Source organism: Scylla paramamosain, chromosome 1, assembly GCF_035594125.1.
Source record: "Scylla paramamosain isolate STU-SP2022 chromosome 1, ASM3559412v1, whole genome shotgun sequence".
Classification (NCBI taxonomy): domain Eukaryota; kingdom Metazoa; phylum Arthropoda; class Malacostraca; order Decapoda; family Portunidae; genus Scylla; species Scylla paramamosain.
In genome coordinates, this window is record NC_087151.1 from 6,101,503 (window position 1) to 6,118,483 (window position 16,981).

Below are 16,981 nucleotides of genomic sequence, written 5' to 3' on the forward strand. Positions count from 1 at the left end.
TTTTCCTTCTTGTTCTTCAGTTTGTGAAATCAAATTAGCTCGGAGGAACCTAAGGATGCCCTTAAGAAGATGTCTTTGATTATATTTCCCATAATTTTATTGATAAAAGTTACTTGCAATAATTATATAATTTCCATTGAAATAGTCTTGATCCTTGCTTCCTGGACGAATGGCGGGAAGCCAAGAAGTTATGGTGCGTATCGCATCTTATAGTTTGAGACCACTAGATATGACTCTACTGTTACAAGCTTAACTTGATTCTGTAAAAGTATGAAAGCATTGGTAGGTAAACACCAGTTCAATGTTTCATATGCACAATTTCGACTTGTGATGTAATCTTCAAGAGAACATTTGCTTCACACACTTTATTACATCATATATTGATCATAGATTTCGTTAATATATCTATGAAAATGTATAACAAAACAATGTATGTACATAAATCTTCAGTTACAAATGGTTATATATATATATATATATATATATATATATATATATATATATATATATATATATATATATATATATATATATATATATATATATATATATATATATACGTACAGAAAATGCACCTTCATGATTCCTGTCATCAGATTACACATCATTCTTAACTCACACTGTTATTGCCATTATTCTTGATATTTTCAAACACTTAAGACAAAAGATTAATAATGGTTATATAACACTCCTTCACATTAATTGGACATTATGTAATAACTTCAGAAATATAAGTGCATATGCCAATTATTAATCTTCATCATGGTGCTTCAAGATATGACGTAACAGTTACTGTTTTATCAGTTACATCTTCAGCTTGTTAACAGGCTACACAATCTATGAATAAAATTCTTCTATCATTGTTTAAGATTCATATTTGCAGAATAATTTACCTGATTGCTCTGTATTGCACAATATAATTTCTCTGCTTAATCTGTTTATTACTATTAATCTGCCTTAGGTTTATTTAAGTTAAGAATTCTAAGTGCATCTACTGACAATATTTTACAGTGATCAAAATTTGTGCTTTGGGTACAGAGGGAAAGATAAGAACAGTAGATGAAAAACTGGGCATGCACATGTACAGACAAATTAAATTCTTAAGCCTGGATCAACTTTACAATGCTGCTTGATACTGACTAGATTATGGCAAAAATATTTGATATGTTGGGTATGGTAAGCAAAGTGCAAAGACAGACATAATTTTTCTATTTTTAACTTTGCTGGTATGTAACAACAGTATGCAGACAACACTTTCCCTTGCAAATTTCATATTCTAGAGTTCAAAAGATTAAATAGTTTCCTTTCCATGAACATTTACTTTTCTCTATTGAAAAAATTGCTCTGCTTGGCTTGTGCTTTATTCTCCACAAATTACTAACATAGTACTGAATTGATACAAGGCTTAAGCCCTCTGAGTTCATAAAATAAGAATATTTCTGATACAGTATAATCTTATATTTTAGAGTCTGGGGTGACTGTGATGAGAGGAGGCGTGGGACTCCGAGGGTGTGGCAGAGGAACAGATGAGGACTCTGAACCCTTCTTCACAACCTTTGAAAGAGCTGTGTTGACTAGAAACTTCACTGAGTCTGATAAAATGATCTCCTGGCTCTCCAAATAGGTGCGGCTATTGCTCTCACATTCATCAAGAAAGTACCTGGAAAGTAAGAAAAAAGTAAGTTTGACTTTTAAATGAATGTAGTTATTATTTTTTTTATAATTGATGAGAGACAGTTGTGATTGAAGGAATACATTGATTTTGAATAGGGAAATTGATGATTAATCATATCAAATTATTTCAGAGAGAGAGAGAGAGAGAGAGAGAGAGAGAGAGAGAGAGAGAGAGAGAGAGAGAGAGAGAGAGAGAGAGAGAGCATTGCTTTGGTGCTGCACAAGATATTTATATGACAGTAGTAAATTACTGTATTTTTGTCATAAGACTGGACAGTGATGTTAAGTGATACACTGTTAACCTTTGGATCAATGGACTTGTAAACAAAATTCTTAGTTTCTGAAGGTGTATATTTCACAGCAAAAGTATCAACAATAATAACAAAAACAAATTCAGATTTCCATATTTCCCAAATGGTGTACTTGCTACCTCTTGACTGCTCTAGCTCTGTTTTTATTATAAGTTTAATGAAAAGCTGAGCTGCAAGATGCCATTTCATCAATATTTGAGTTGTATGTCATGTATCAAGTGTGTCTAACCTTTCCTACACACATTTTAAAGATTGACAAAACTTAAGTTTAGTGACATACTATGCACATGCTACTACAAGTCCATTGTACCAATGGACTTGTGATAGAGTATTATTTATTTATTTTTCATCAAATGACTGTTTCCAGTACATACCTATAGTTAACCATGATGCCGCAGGAATTGGCCAAGCCCCGGTGTGACTGGTCTGCCTGCCAGTTGATGCGCCACAACACTGCTCCATTCTTGAGGTGAAAGTTTGCTAAAAAAGGACATAAAAAAAAAAGTGATCATAACAACAGTAAAATGGTACATGTATCATTTAAAAATTATTCTTTTATGTAAGAAGTGAAAAAAAAAAAAAAAAAGCAAGTAAAAAGAAAGAAAGTAAAAAAGGCCAAGTGAGATACCAGTCACAAAAAAGAACAGCCAAATGGATTATCCAAAGTTGGAAGATAAGAGTCTTGAAAATCTCCCTTGAAAGAGTTAAAGTTATCGGAAGGGGAAAATACAGAAGTAGGCAGGGAGGTTACCTGAATTTACCAGAAAAGAGATGAAATTTTGAGAGTAGTATTAGTTAACACTTGCATTAAAGAGAGGGACAGAATAAGGGTTAGAAAAGTAGTCTTGTGTAGGGAGATAACAGGAGGGGAAGCATGTAGTTAGCAAGATCAGAAGAGTAGTTAGTGTGAAAATAGCAATAGAGAACAGCAAGAGATACAACATTGTGCAATGAGATAGAAGCTGATGACAGTCAGTTAGAAGAGAGGAATTGATAAGACAAAATGATTTTGATTCCATTTTGTCCAGAAGAGTAGTGTGAGTGGACCCTTCCCCATATATGTGAAGCATACTTTGTACATGGATGGATAAGGCCCCTGTACAAAGTTAGCAGCTGGAAAGATGAGACAAACTGGCAGAGACAACTCAGAACAGTTAGTTAACTTCATGGAAGCTGTTTTAATTTTGGATGAGATGTGAAGTTTCCAGTTTAGATTATTAGTAGTAATGGAAAGACTGATTATATTCAGTGTAGAAGAGGGGACAGTTGAGTGTCACTGAAAAAAACGGGCTAACCAGGTGTTTGAAAGTTGTGTCAAGATGACTGATGAAGGAACTGGATTTTTTGGGGCACTGAACAATACTATGTTTGCTCTGCCCCAATCACAAATTTCAGAAGGATCAGATATTGCTGTACATTTTCTGAGTGAGTCGTTTAATTCCTTAAAGGCTGGATATCTAAGAAAAGATATGGGAACAAGCAGAGTGGTGTCGTCAGCATAGGAGTGGATAAGACAACATGTTTGGCTTAGAACAGTGGTTCTAAATTGGGGAGAGGGGGGGAAGCACAGGATGGGAGAGGGGAAAACACAGAAAATCACAGACTCACTGACTATTAGTACAAAGGAGATGCAGCTGTTATGCTCTCCCTCTATCTATCCATCTATTTATCTGATTCTATCTATCTAACTATGGTGGCATAGTTGGGGAGGAAGTTGGGTGAGTGATGTAAGGAAGAGGGGGGTGCCCCAACTGCATTGAGAACCCCTGGCTTAGAAGATCATTGATGAATAATGGAAAGAGAGTGAATGACAGGACAGAACCCTGAGTAACACCTTTGTTAATAGACTTATGAGAAAAACAGTGATTGTCTTCAGACTCAGCTTAATGCCTGCTACACTATTAAGTATCCAACAATGTGGCAGTGACCCAACAAATTTTATTTCATATGATAATACATGACTTTATAAACATCTCACCAATCTCTGAATTTGCTTAGGCCTATCTATATACCAAGCAGAGCACACCCTCAATGGAGGCCTCACTGCAGGAAAAAGAATACAAAAGATGGAGTTCCCAGTCCTCTTGCACTGCAACTTTCAGTCACTTTTTTTTGTTAAATGCATGGGATAGGGGAGACTGCATCTTCTCCCTTACCATAGGGATTTTCACTTAGTCACAGGAGGAAGAAGAAAAAAAAAAAAAATTAAATTAAACTTAGGATGAAATTTCATAAAGTGAATTACAGAATTAGTATATATATCCTTAAAGTCATGAAATCCATGTATGTCTAGTAGATTTTTTGGTCGTACATACATCTATCCAAGCCTCTAAAAGCTTAACCTTAAACTGATCTATAAAAAGATCTGTTATAGTGCTTGACTCACAACAGGGTGGTTCTGGGTTAGAATCCCTTTATAATATTAAAACTATGAAGAGAATTACTTGACAAAACATGCAAGAACTTACCTACGCCATCAAGAGCATAGCCTCGTCTTTTTTCTACTACAAGGTAGTATGCACAGAGCCGCATCAAGGGGGCCTCCAGTGCATTCACCAACTCTGTCTCCTCCACCCAGCCACTAGTTGTAAACAGCTTCTTTAGCCGATCATAAATAGATGAGGGTGTTTTCACTTCCAAACACTGCATTAGTTCCTCTTCTTCAGATTTCATAAATATGGTAACTTCTCCTGGAAGTGACACATACCAGCCCTGTCTCAGATTTTTTTTAGAATTGGTAAATGATTTTGTAATGACATTTTATGACCAAACGAATGCTTTCACTGGGAAGATGAATCTAATAAGGCTGACATCATAATCTGCAACCATTCTCATTTTACAATGAGAATATTTGAGGATTGATAATGTAAAAGGCAAGCAACACTTGGAAATATCAGAATTGTACTCCAGATGGTTTTCTCCATTATGTAATAAGTAATCTGCAGTAGCAATGCACCCACTGTGGCATGTTTATGAGAAATAACTTTGTGCTAAACCAAACAACAGCAATTCTACAGAAAGAAAATTTTGCCAGAAAATTAGGGAATAAAGTTTAATAAAAATCACAAAAAAGTAAGGAATGTATTGGAAAGAGGGTTTGCATTCCATTGGGTGCTAAAAGATCAAAGAGATATGAAGATGATTATAAAAAAAAGTCTACCTTGTACTGCTTTGCAAATAATAATAGTAAAAAAAAAAGTAGTCTACCTCTCTGAGCCTGAGCCATCATGCCATTCAGCCACTTGACATAGCCAGGTATTGGTGACAGGCTGGAAAACTGAGTCATGTTTGGAAATTCTGCTTTGAGTTCATGGACGACACGCTTGATCAGGTAATTTCCAAGTTCAATGCCCTGAAAGTGAATTGGAGTCATTATTATATCACAAGTTACATTATAAAAACCCAATTGTGTAAATGTACTCGTAAGTTGAGTTGAGTATAAGAAATGAAACACGCTGCAACAGTTTCATTTTATCTTTTTTTTTTTTTTCCTGAAGGATAACAACTAAAAATAAGATGGGTAAAGAGGACATTGCCTTACTGTGCTGTGCTAACACTACCTGGCACACACATCACATTGATTTTTACCTGGAGTCCTTTCTGAGTTGATGTTATGGAATAGAATATTGCAGTGTTGATGTAAGCTGGGTCCTCATGATCCTTCTTCTTGTTATCCTTTTCTATTGAAAATTAGGGGATGAAAAGTTATTGTTATTCATACAATCCTTTAAAGAATCATTACAGAATTAAAAGTAAACAAACCACATACATAATAGCCAAGTTGCAAGTATTTGCAGAGCAGAAAACATTGGTTGATTGAAAGTTAGCTTTAAAAAAAAGCTTGTTATACACTCATACACAAAGATGCATGCATGTCAGCAGATTGTGTTCATAAAAAAATAAAAAAATAAAAATAAATAAATAAATAAATAAAATAAATAAATAATGGTTTACCTGTGCATCTTTTATATAGTCAATGCATCAAAACAAGTTTCATCTTCATAGTACAAGTATTCTTTCCATATAGATACAGAGATAATTTACATTTCCTGTATCTCTATTTCATGTCTTAACAAAGTTCAATTAAGCTCTTGCTTGTTATAAATGAAGTAGTATTTCAGGAGAATATTAAGAATTCTAATGTGAAAGTATAGGGATACTTTGTGTTGAATAATAACCTTGCATTTCTCTTTTGATCTCATAGCTCTGATATGTTACAATGCATTTTTCATTACATAAACAATGTTTTTTTATTATAAATTAATCTATTCAAATTTATTCTAATGTGTATTTCCTGGAACTCCCTAACCATTGAGAAATTTCTATTTGCTCCAGTTCATATACTCTATTCTTACATTATAATTTCTCCTCTTCCTGAAATATTTCAATACCCTGTCCTTCCATTTTATACAGGGTATTCATCTCATGCTCACAACTTCCAGTTCACAGTTCACCAATAGGTAAAGTTATGAACAATTTGTCTGTTGGAAGTTCTCAGATTTCTAGTTTTTACCTTAAAAGCTTCATGCAGAATTTAGCTATGAACTCTCAAACATCCACTTCAAGATATCTTTCCTAAAGCAATATAAACTATTTGTTTTCATCACTTTATTGGTATGCTTTATCTCATGTCCACCAATCACATCATCTTTCACAGCAAAGTTATGTATCAAACACCATGCTCTCTTTACCAGACTTTCCCATCTAAGTTTCCCCATCCTTAATAGTCAAAATTACTATTATAAAGTACCTATAATCTGAAGTCATCTATCTTTCATTTGCAAAGGAAAATCCTCTCACTCTTTGAAGAATATGGTGTATCATGTAAATATGTTGTGCTGCACTGTGAATATGTTGCATCATGTGAATATGAAGGGAAGCTGACACTTTGAAATTCCTCCTATTACTAATTCTTGTTAAGGAGCTAAATTCTGTCCTGCATATCCACCTTCACACGCAGCTAACAATTTATTCTAGAACACCATACTGAAGCTCACCAGTTGATGATGCTCTTGAACTCTGGAGGATCTTGGCCATTGAATTTGAGATTTCATTGGTAAGAAAGATGTGCAGCACAACTAGGGGCTCCTTGGGCATGCAGGAGTGGGTGAAGGTAAAGCAACGGCGGTAGAGGCCAACTCTTCGTTTGAGATCTGTCCAGTTGCGGACTGGATGAACGGCTTCATATTCTGAGATCTATGGGAGAAGTTTAATGAATGTCTTCTTGGTATGGCTGCTACTGTCTGTTGAGGGTTTTGCTTTAGTAATAACATTCTCTGATATGTTTGTTCATCTTAGTAACTCTTATGATATACTTTTCTCTTAAAATAGCATCTGAAAGATCCTAGAAATTATCTTGGAACCTGATGATTGCTAAAGTCTCAACATCTAAGGTAGTCTGCTTTGTTCTCCTAATCAGGAGTTCAACCCTTGTCTTCATGATAATCTCTCAGCATTTCTTTGAAGCACCCAGTTATAGTCTTCACATGAAAATTGTTTGATGATAGAAATGGGCAAAATGATGAAAAACTACTGTAATGTGTGAGAATAGAGAGAAAAGGAAAGTATGGTAACTGACCTTCTGCAGTATATTACAAGGTGACTCCCATGTAATACGCTGAACTTCTAAAAGACCAACAGTAAACCACAGGGACAACAACTCTCGCAGAACTGTGTCTAGAGTTTTCAGGACAACAGAGGCTGTTGGGTCTGAAGCCTTGGTGTACAAAGTTGCCTGAAAAATAAAAACAATCTTCAAGGCAACTGTATCTTACTGAGTGATGGGGTTAGTCCTATGACAGGAAGCTCTAATATTCTAATTTTTTGCTCATTGTTGTTTTTTTTTTTTCATGTATTAGAGGAGTAGGCCTAAGGATTCTACAGAATTCTACTTTCTTGTTTGAACTGTAATGAAAAGCCATGGAAGTGTGCTTCTTGGAAACTGTTGTGAATTATATTGAAGGAGTAATGACTAATACAAAATTAATCTAATTAAGGACTAATTAAATAGCTTGCAAGAAAATTAATAGAATGATCTTGTGTAAGCTCTGAAAAAAATCCCTCTACAATTCTTCCTCTCAACTTACTATTAATAAACCTTTGAGATTTATTCATTTTAAGACCTGAAACAAAAACTTCAGAGGTATGTATAGTATCTGGGAAATGACTGACTGACTGACTGACTGACTAGTGGGTAGATCTCAGCATAAAAGTTTCCTCTATCCCATTTACTTTGATAAATCAGGATTTTATCAAATCCTAGGTGGAAAAATTAGGGATACAAACATTATGCAGAGACCAAACAACTTACGAGTAAATCTTGACGCATATCCACCAAGAACTTGACACCCCCTGAGAGGCGGGATATCTGAGAAAAGACCCAGTGGTGGGGTGGCTGCAGGGACTGGCGCAGACGGTCTTCCCACCGCAGCAGCTGGGCTCCATTGGCCCCATCATTATCCCCAACCTGTAAAACCAAGGAAAATTAATTTAATATGCAGTCTGACTGGATTTAGAGCATATATCTTACCATTGCTAATAAGAAATTAACATGCAAATTTTTACAGATCACTGGCATTGTTCACTCTTACATCAAATTCCATACCACATATCACAACACTATGTTGACCAAGCCATCATGGACTCTCCTACAGAATATCTCTCATTTCTTTTGGATTATTAATGGGCAGGAAAAATTAATATAAATAAGTTTACTGCATTAATTGCAAAAACTATGAGCTCATATGATAGAAATAGATACAAAAAGGAGGTGGGAAGAAATTGGCTGTCAAACAGGTTGATATATGACTCAAATAAATTTAAAACTCAAGTCATTCCTGTATGTTATGTTCTTTAGCTTCCTCACATGAGGCATTGCTGTCCACTCAACTTTGGTTTCTGTTGAATGAGCTCCTCCACCACATGATGGTCTGTGGACAATGCTGTGGCCATGTACATCAAAAATTCAGAACGTTCATCAGTACCAAGATGAGTGTAATAATAACACATATCTCGCATGTCCTCCTGAAAAGCAAAAAAATGTTCTGCATTAGTAGCTGATTTGTCTTAAAGTTTCTTATATAGCCATTCATCATCATCATCATCATCATCATCATCATGAGCCTCTGTGATTCCAAAGATGACGAGTGGCTCTGCGGTGCACTACTCAGCTTGTGGCTGAAAAGCTGTGTTTGATCCTGAATCATGGCAGTTTCTTGGCATGAGAGACAGCACTCTCTATTAACCTGAGCAAATGCTGTGTGACCTTGTTGCACTGCCTTAATTCAATTACTTAATCAATGAACACCAGGAAAAAGTTTTCCCTAAACATCCTCCATTAATCTTTGCTGTCTGTCAATTCCAAGACATTTCAGCAAAACTTCTTATCTCTTCAGCTAGTTCTCTGTCTGGGGAAATGAAGAGAATGTTTAGCATAATAGGGAAAGATAAAAGTGCATCATGGATTAGGAAACATACTGAAGGCTGGCATCTTTGCCACAAATGAAGAGAGAGAGAGAAAGAAAAAATGCCGGTAATTTTCTGTGTTGAACAAATAGTAGAGACAACTAGCACAGCAGTGTTGTAACCTATGGATAGTTAAAGTAGTCAGGGCAGAGAGAGAGAGAGAGAGAGAGAGAGAGAGAGAGAGAGAGAGAGAGAGAGAGAGAGAGAGAGAGAGAGAGAGAGAGAGAGAGAGAGAGAGAGAGAGAGAGAGAGAGAGAGAGAGAGAGAGAGAGAGAGAGAGAGAGAGAGAGAGAGAGAGAGAGAGAGAGAGAGAGAAAGAGAAAGAGAGAGAGAGAGAGAGCTTGATGGAAAGGTGAGATAAGAAGTGTTGCTGAAAAGAGGGCAGCTGATGGATGAGTGGAGCTTGAAAAGGCCTTTGTCTTACGGTGAAAACAGAGAATAATTAGGATGATTATGATTTAAGTGATGATTGACACCAGTGAAATAATGTACATGATAAAGGAAAAGAATAGTTATATATATATATATATATATATATATATATATATATATATATATATATATATATATATATATATATATATATATATATATATATATATATATATATATATATATATATATATACTTTGAAAAAAAAACTAAATGTTATTTCAATTTCTATGAAACAAAAGTAACAAACATGTAGAGAAACACTTTAATTGTAAAACAAAGACTCACATCAATAGCAAGGTAGCTTGTCTTAGAGTCTCTCTTTGATACTGCATCCATCAATGCATCTTTGGCAGCCTGAATGAGGCCTGAGGGAGAGCTTGGAGCTGGTGGGGAGGATGGTGGTGAAGGCATGGGTGATGGGGTGAAGGGCCTGCTGCTTGAGAAGCTGAAGGAGCCCAAAGAAAGAGGGGAAAGTGCACCTGTACTCCTCACAATAGGAATGGGTGAAGTCACTTTCCTATTGCTGCCTGACCTGCAAAAGAATAGGAACTCTGTCAAAGATTCTACTTTGTGTTTCATAACTGAAAATTACAGAAACACCATTTCTTTTTATGCTCTGAGGCAGCAACTGTCAGCCCACTCTCTAGACACTAGACATTCATTCTTAGTGTTAGGTGAGTGATGCACACAACATTCTGTCAGTACAGCTTAAGTGATTACCATTGTTCCAGTGGAGTTATGTTAACTCTTCTATTTTCTTACAATAGTGGTAATCAAAAGTAAATAATTAGGGGACTATTGAAATAACCTTAGCATACAAATTTCTTTCAGTAAAATATGATGTCTATTCAAATCATAATCTACTCAGTGAAATAATATGCTGCGAAATCAATGAATTGAAGCAATCTTAACCTAACTTAGCCCTCAGATGAAATGCTAATGTTAATATTATCCATTATCTGGAAGAAATCCTGTCTTGAAATATTACTAACACTCACCTATGATGTTAATTAGTGAAACAAAACGGTGGTATATTAGACTATTGTCTCTAATTCTTGAACGCAATGTCTAATGCTGCATGATTAAGATAAGCTGCAGACTGAAATTTTAACTTTTTTCGTACTTTCTACAGACGCCTAAGCATAAGTAGACAGGGACACGGCGCTGCCCTGGACCCATTCATATCCCACCTGTGGCCAGGTGTCCCAGGGGGAGTGGATGTCATCCCTGCCTTGCTTGTTGCCTGTAGCTCCCTCGCACCACACTCGATCAGCTGAACGAGTGGCAAAAGGGCTTTTTGTGTTTTATATTTACATCTATACATGCTAGCCCACGGGGTGTTACAAATTGTGTAGTGTCCCCTCCTCCATTACTTGCTCGCTAATACTTTTTCGACACAACGTACAATTACGAATATTTGTAGCCAGTAATAACAATATAAATATTCTATGTTTTTTTGTAGATCTATAATTTTTGTAGATGCTCCTAATATACTGGTAGAAGTATAATGCTACTGTAAGGACTATAAAATATGAGTTGGCTTTTAAAAATAGCCGAAGTTTTACGTATTCCAATTCTCTTTTAGTTTTGTGTAGAACATGTGGTGCAAACTTTAATGTCATAAACATTATCACCAATAGAACATGAATAAAAATGTAAAGAAAATTTATGAATTATTGAAAACAACACATAATATCCTGAAGAGATTCATGTGATCAGCAGTGTCAGTGTTTGGAGCTTTCGTCAAATGGCGACACCCAACACATATATATGCTAGAGAGGCAATATGTGGTAATGGTGATGCAACCACTGTCGAAAGAAGAAGAAGAAGAAGGAGAAGAAAAAGTGAAAACAAATTCTTTAGTTCTCCAACAGATGGCGCCAGCGGCCAATAGACGCGTCGTCTGCATATTTACATATTATTGGCCTGACACGTGATAGGAAGTGGACATGTGGCAAGGTATATTATTTGTCACGTGAAAGAAAAAGACGGATGATCTATTTCATATATTCGGTGGCAATAAAGAAGGTAAGAACACTACTGATAAATGTTACTCAATTTTTTTTTTGTCACAGCGAACGTATTTTGTAGGACACACAAAATGCATGTTGCTCTTCAGTTTCGCCCACCACTTGTAAATAAACTAATTTACAAAAACAAACATGTAGCTCTGTCAATGTCTCTACGACATTCAAAAGACCCGAAACTCTACATGTTGCTATTTTTATCCTAACGTGCGTACGTACAATACAAAACACATTAGTAATTTCTATAATAATATTATTATATTTGACAAAGTTCTGTCATACTCTTATTACAATCTGATTACACACACACACGCACACACACACACACACACACATATACAGACGCGCGCGCGCGCGCAGCACGCTAGGCTCACATCCAAGAAGGCCCGGCGGGTTCGAATCCCGGGCGCGGTGAGGCAAATGGGCGAGCTTCTTAATGTGTAGCCCCTGTTTACCTAGGAGCGAGTAGGTACAGGATGTAACCTGAGAGGCTGTGACCTCGCTGTCCCGGTGTGTGATGTGTAAGTGGTCTCAGTCCTACCCAAAGATTGGTCACTATGAGCTCTTAGCTCTTTCCGTAGGGTAACGGCTGGCTGAGTGACCAGCAGACGACCGTAAGTGAATCACACACCGCTTAGTGTAGTGATCAGCACCTTCGGCTCAACCGAGAAGGTCCGGGTTCGAGTCGCAGGCGCGGCGAGGTAAATGGGCGAGCCTCTTGATGAGTATATGTAACTCCTGTTCCCCCTGTAGCAAGTAGGTACGGGATGTTAGCTGACCTCGCTGCCCTGGTGTGTGGTGTGTGAGTGATCTTACTGAGTCCTACCCAAAAGATTGGTCATTAAGAGCTCTGAGCTCTTTCCGTGGGGAAACGACTGGCTAAGTGATCAACAGACGACCGTGCGTGAATGACACAATATTCATACCAATAAGTGACTGTCTTCAGCTTCTCTCTTATCGTCGCAATATTACCCATTTTACTATCTTCTACCGCTATTTTCACGCTATCTGATCTTGCTAACTGCATGGTCCCCTCCTCCCGCGGCCTCGTTGCACAAGACAATCTACTCTCTCTCACCCCTATTTTGTCTATCTCTCTAATGTAAGAGTTAACCAGTATTGTCAGTTATTCATCTCTGGAATTCCCTGCTTGCTTCTGTATTTCCTCCTTCCATTGATTTGAACTCTTTGAATGGGGAGGTTTCAAGACATTTATTGTCCAATATTCGATAATTGTTATTGACTTTTCTTGGGGGACTGGCACTCAAGTGGGCCTTTTTTGTAGTTGCCCTTGGCCTGTGCCCATCTTACACAGCAGAAAAAAAAAAAACTAATTAACTTCATAGTTATCCTCTATAATGAATCCGTGTCACGTACAGTAACGAAACTTACATATCATGTATGTTCAAAGTTAAGGTTTATTTAGAATCAAAGTTACGATAAACTACCTAAAACCAAAGTGATGAACGGATGTTATTCACCGCAGAGTTTCGCGGCGGTGGCCGTGGCCTTGCTGGCTGGGTACTGTACGGTACACGCAAGAAGGCGCCAGCAAGCCACAGCCAGAGGCAGCGAACAGATGGTATCGGATCAAGTCGTCGAGGCAGTCACCAGTGCTGCCAATGAATACCAGGAGGTGCCACCTATGCAAAACCTCTTAAAAAAAATAAAAAGTACATACCACCATAATGCGATCATGATAAGAATGGCCCACATGCCCGTGGTGACATTTCCGACTCTTGTTCACACAAATGAGTCCACTCTCTGGCTTTCTTTGGTGGTCTGTGTTACAGGCAGAATGGTGACCCGAACACAAATCCATCTTAAATCTATCCTTCAATCTAATCGCCACAACTAAGAGTGTGACTGACATGGAAGAACTGGACCAATGTCGTATATTTGGCATTGGGTTTCACATACTCATCACAGGATCTTGTAGAGAAGTCTCTGCGAAATTATGGAACAGGGAACATTAATTCTGAGCAGAAATTTGCAAAATGATTCTAGACTGCGGGTTTTTATCATCCTCACAGACAACTATCGCTTGTCAATTGAGGGATAAATCTATTGACTTTTCACTTATTCATACATGTCTTCTCTCAATATCTGTTAATTAATCCCGAAGTTTTGGATAACGTATGGAGGTATGAATCAAACAACAAACGAATGTTTAGAGAGATGTTGTGTTAGTCAAGATTCCCTTGTAGCACAGCGCCACTGCTTGGCCCCATCACCTTCTTACCGTTCCTGGCCATTGAGATTGAGGGTCATCAGTAGGAGTGTCCTCAGCTCAGCTATGCGTGGCATCCCAATGTGGTTTAGCCGCCAGAAGGTGCAAATAAAGAAACAGAGACGAGTGACTGTATGTTCTCTTGCTGAGAACGAGAGTGCAGGATGTATCTTTTCTCTTATTTTAAACAAATGTTGGCAACGAGAAATATGAAGAGCTCTCCGAATTTCACACAATCTCTTGGAAGCATCCGCACATCTTCTGGGGTTATTGGAGGTAATGTGTCATCTTCATTACATTCTTTGCGGCTCATTTAAAGACAGTACCAGTGACATCACCAAGATGGGTTACGGATAAGAAACAAGGCGTGTATGTGTCGGGTCACCATGGCCTTGGATAATACGCATAAAAACGGTGATTCGGGATTCAGCTTGAGTCACACTTCACATGGCACACGGGGAAAGTCTGTCTCATAGCGTGCGAAAAAGGAAGTCAGGCCGGAGGGGTCATCAGGACAGTAGTGATATGCCCGTATAAGAGGATGGCGGCGCATGACCCACATACGAGAAGTAGTCATGGTGGTCGTGTAGTCACCTCACGAGCGACTTCCTTTCCGGGAAGTTCATGCGCCTGACTGGGGTGTCACTGAGCCTCACGTTCCTCAGTGCTGGGCCACATGAATGGCTGTAGGATTTAATCACATACAACGAGACTCATTCACTAAAGGAGTTTGCGGTTTCTGCCATAAAAAAAAAAAAAAAAAGGTAAATTGGGCGCGTGATGAGCTCTGAGTGGGGCGTTTTCAACTGACCAAGCAACAACCACTTTCGCCTCAGCGCGCATGGCGGGGGAAAAAAAAAGAAGAAAAGAAGAAGTAGATATCAGAAGTCCAACATTCCTGCTCAAGATTCAAAACACGATAGAGGTTTCAGTTTGTTTGGTTACTGTCAAGTTTTATCTTCCTCCTCCTGTTACGAGTTGTGAAGAATGTGTAACACGACCTTCAACGTACTGTTTTCCTCGAAGTCACAGTTAATGCAGGCGAAGGTAAACGACTGCTCGGGAGTGATGAACGAGGGAAGGGTTATGCAACAGGGTCAGAGGGCTCGTGAAGGAGATGAGACGACCTTGGCGGGAGAGCACACACCACCAGGACTGTGAAGCATCCCTTTCTCCGCCTTAATAGTCTGTGGAAGCTTATCAGCGGGAAATGTCTACTTTTGGTCGATGAAGACGATGTTAATGAGTGTTATTAGTAGTGGAGGAGAGGTGGTGGCGGTGGTAAGGATGAGGATGATGATGAGGAGGAGGGGGAGGTGGAATGGGTGTATTGCTCTTTCGCTTCTCTTTGACTCAGGAGCGATAGCCAGGCCAAGGGAAGATCACAGGGCAAGGGACATAGCTGCATAATGGCATAGTAGATTACGCTGTGACGGTCTAAGGAGTGTGATTCCGTGTATGAGGGACCTGCCTGCCTGAATGCTACACCCCCCCCCTCTCCCATCACCACCACCACTCTAATAACACTCATTAAACTCGTCTTCAGAGAGAGAGAGAGAGAGAGAGAGAGAGAGAGAGAGAGAGATGATGGTTCTCGTAGGAAGGAATTACTGTAAATGGTGCAATGTATTAATGATTGAAGATCCATGATAATTCACGACTCCAGACAGTACATATATATACACCATTCACCCGCACCACACCACGCTACACCACACCACACAACACCACACCGCACCACACTACTTCACTCTACACCCTGTCACACCGCACTACATCACACCACGCTGCATCACACCACACCACACCACAACACACCACACACTCACACCACAACGCAGCTCGAATAATCTTACTCCCTACGCACAACTTCAATCCAGCACCCCACTTTAATTCAGCCAACCTCCCCTTCCTCTCCTATCCCTCTCTCTTCCTTCTCCCCTGCAATGAGCCACGCCGCCAGCAGCCAGTTAACCAACCAGCCGTGAGGGGTTTGAAGGGTGTTTTGATGGGGCTAGGAAGGGGCCGAGACATGCGCCATTAAGTCATCAGCACAATGGTACAGGCTCATCACTTCATCAACATGTCAAAGCCAAGTCGACAGTTGCCACCGCGGCGCACTTGGTGGAATGAGATAAGTGATGCCGCCGCGAGCAGGGGAAGTGTTTGTTGTGTATACGTGTGTGTGTGTGTATGTGTGTGTGTGTACCCTTAAGGAACGTGGTAACTCTTCACTGAAAGAAACGACTGGAGCCTTGGGAGAGAGAGAGAGAGAGAGAGAGAGAGAGAGAGAGAGAGAGAGAGAGAGAGAGAGAGAGAGAGAGAGAGAGAGAGAGAGACCTGCGTATGTGTGAAGACGGACGCATCCCACCCTACTGTCACTTCCCATCAAGGAGCATAGAGTGTCAATCTCTCTATCCCTTGCTTCTCATACAGTGACGGCGCAAAGGCAGTATGAAGTGTAGCATAAATATCGATAACTTTAATACGTCAATATAATGCAAAAATATGATGTATCTGGAGTATGATTATAAATATGTTATCATTATTTTATTAATACAAGTTAGTTTTATATTGCTCTTAAAATGGACGATACACAACACTGAGCCAAGAGAGAGAGAGAGAGAGAGAGAGAGAGAGAGAGAGAGAGAGAGAGAGCATGCCATGAAAATGAATATTAATCAGTGGTGCCATCTCGCGCCCAGATATCGCAATACAGAACAGAAGGAAGAGCTGCCATGTATTCAGTAGTGATTGGCGTACCACTTTCATTTCCTTTATTCTACAATTGTGGGCATAGCTAGTAAAATCTGTGCCTTTAAAGTAGTTGTGGATTGGA

The 16,981-nt window shown here is 38.7% G+C and overlaps 1 protein-coding gene across 1 annotated transcript; it reads right to left on the reverse strand.

Moving 5' to 3' along the window:
* Positions 1 to 74: 74 nt before the first annotated feature.
* LOC135096662 (malonyl-CoA decarboxylase, mitochondrial-like) lies at positions 75 to 11,287 on the reverse strand. Its single transcript, XM_063998396.1, has 11 exons — positions 11,075 to 11,287; positions 10,170 to 10,416; positions 8,874 to 9,008; positions 8,296 to 8,451; positions 7,564 to 7,719; positions 6,983 to 7,181; positions 5,574 to 5,665; positions 5,193 to 5,337; positions 4,454 to 4,675; positions 2,360 to 2,465; positions 75 to 1,660 (listed from the first exon to the last, which is right to left on the reverse strand). Exons 1-11 carry the CDS (start codon positions 11,206 to 11,208, stop codon positions 1,456 to 1,458), a joined length of 1,797 nt encoding a protein of 598 aa, XP_063854466.1. The 5' UTR covers positions 11,209 to 11,287; the 3' UTR covers positions 75 to 1,455.
* Positions 11,288 to 16,981: the final 5,694 nt, after the last annotated feature.

Bases quoted from the DNA above. Each gene is read 5' to 3' on its own strand.
- LOC135096662 (XM_063998396.1), bottom strand. From the start codon at position 11,208: ATGTATAGATGTAAATATAAAACACAAAAAGCCCTTTTGCCACTCGTT. The intron at 9,009-10,169 runs GTGAGTCTTTGT...TTTGCTTTTCAG, and splicing joins CAAGCTACCTTGCTATTGAT to GAGGACATGCGAGATATGTG. The intron at 8,452-8,873 runs TTGAGTGGACAG...TTGGTTTTACAG, and splicing joins TCATTCAACAGAAACCAAAG to GTTGGGGATAATGATGGGGC.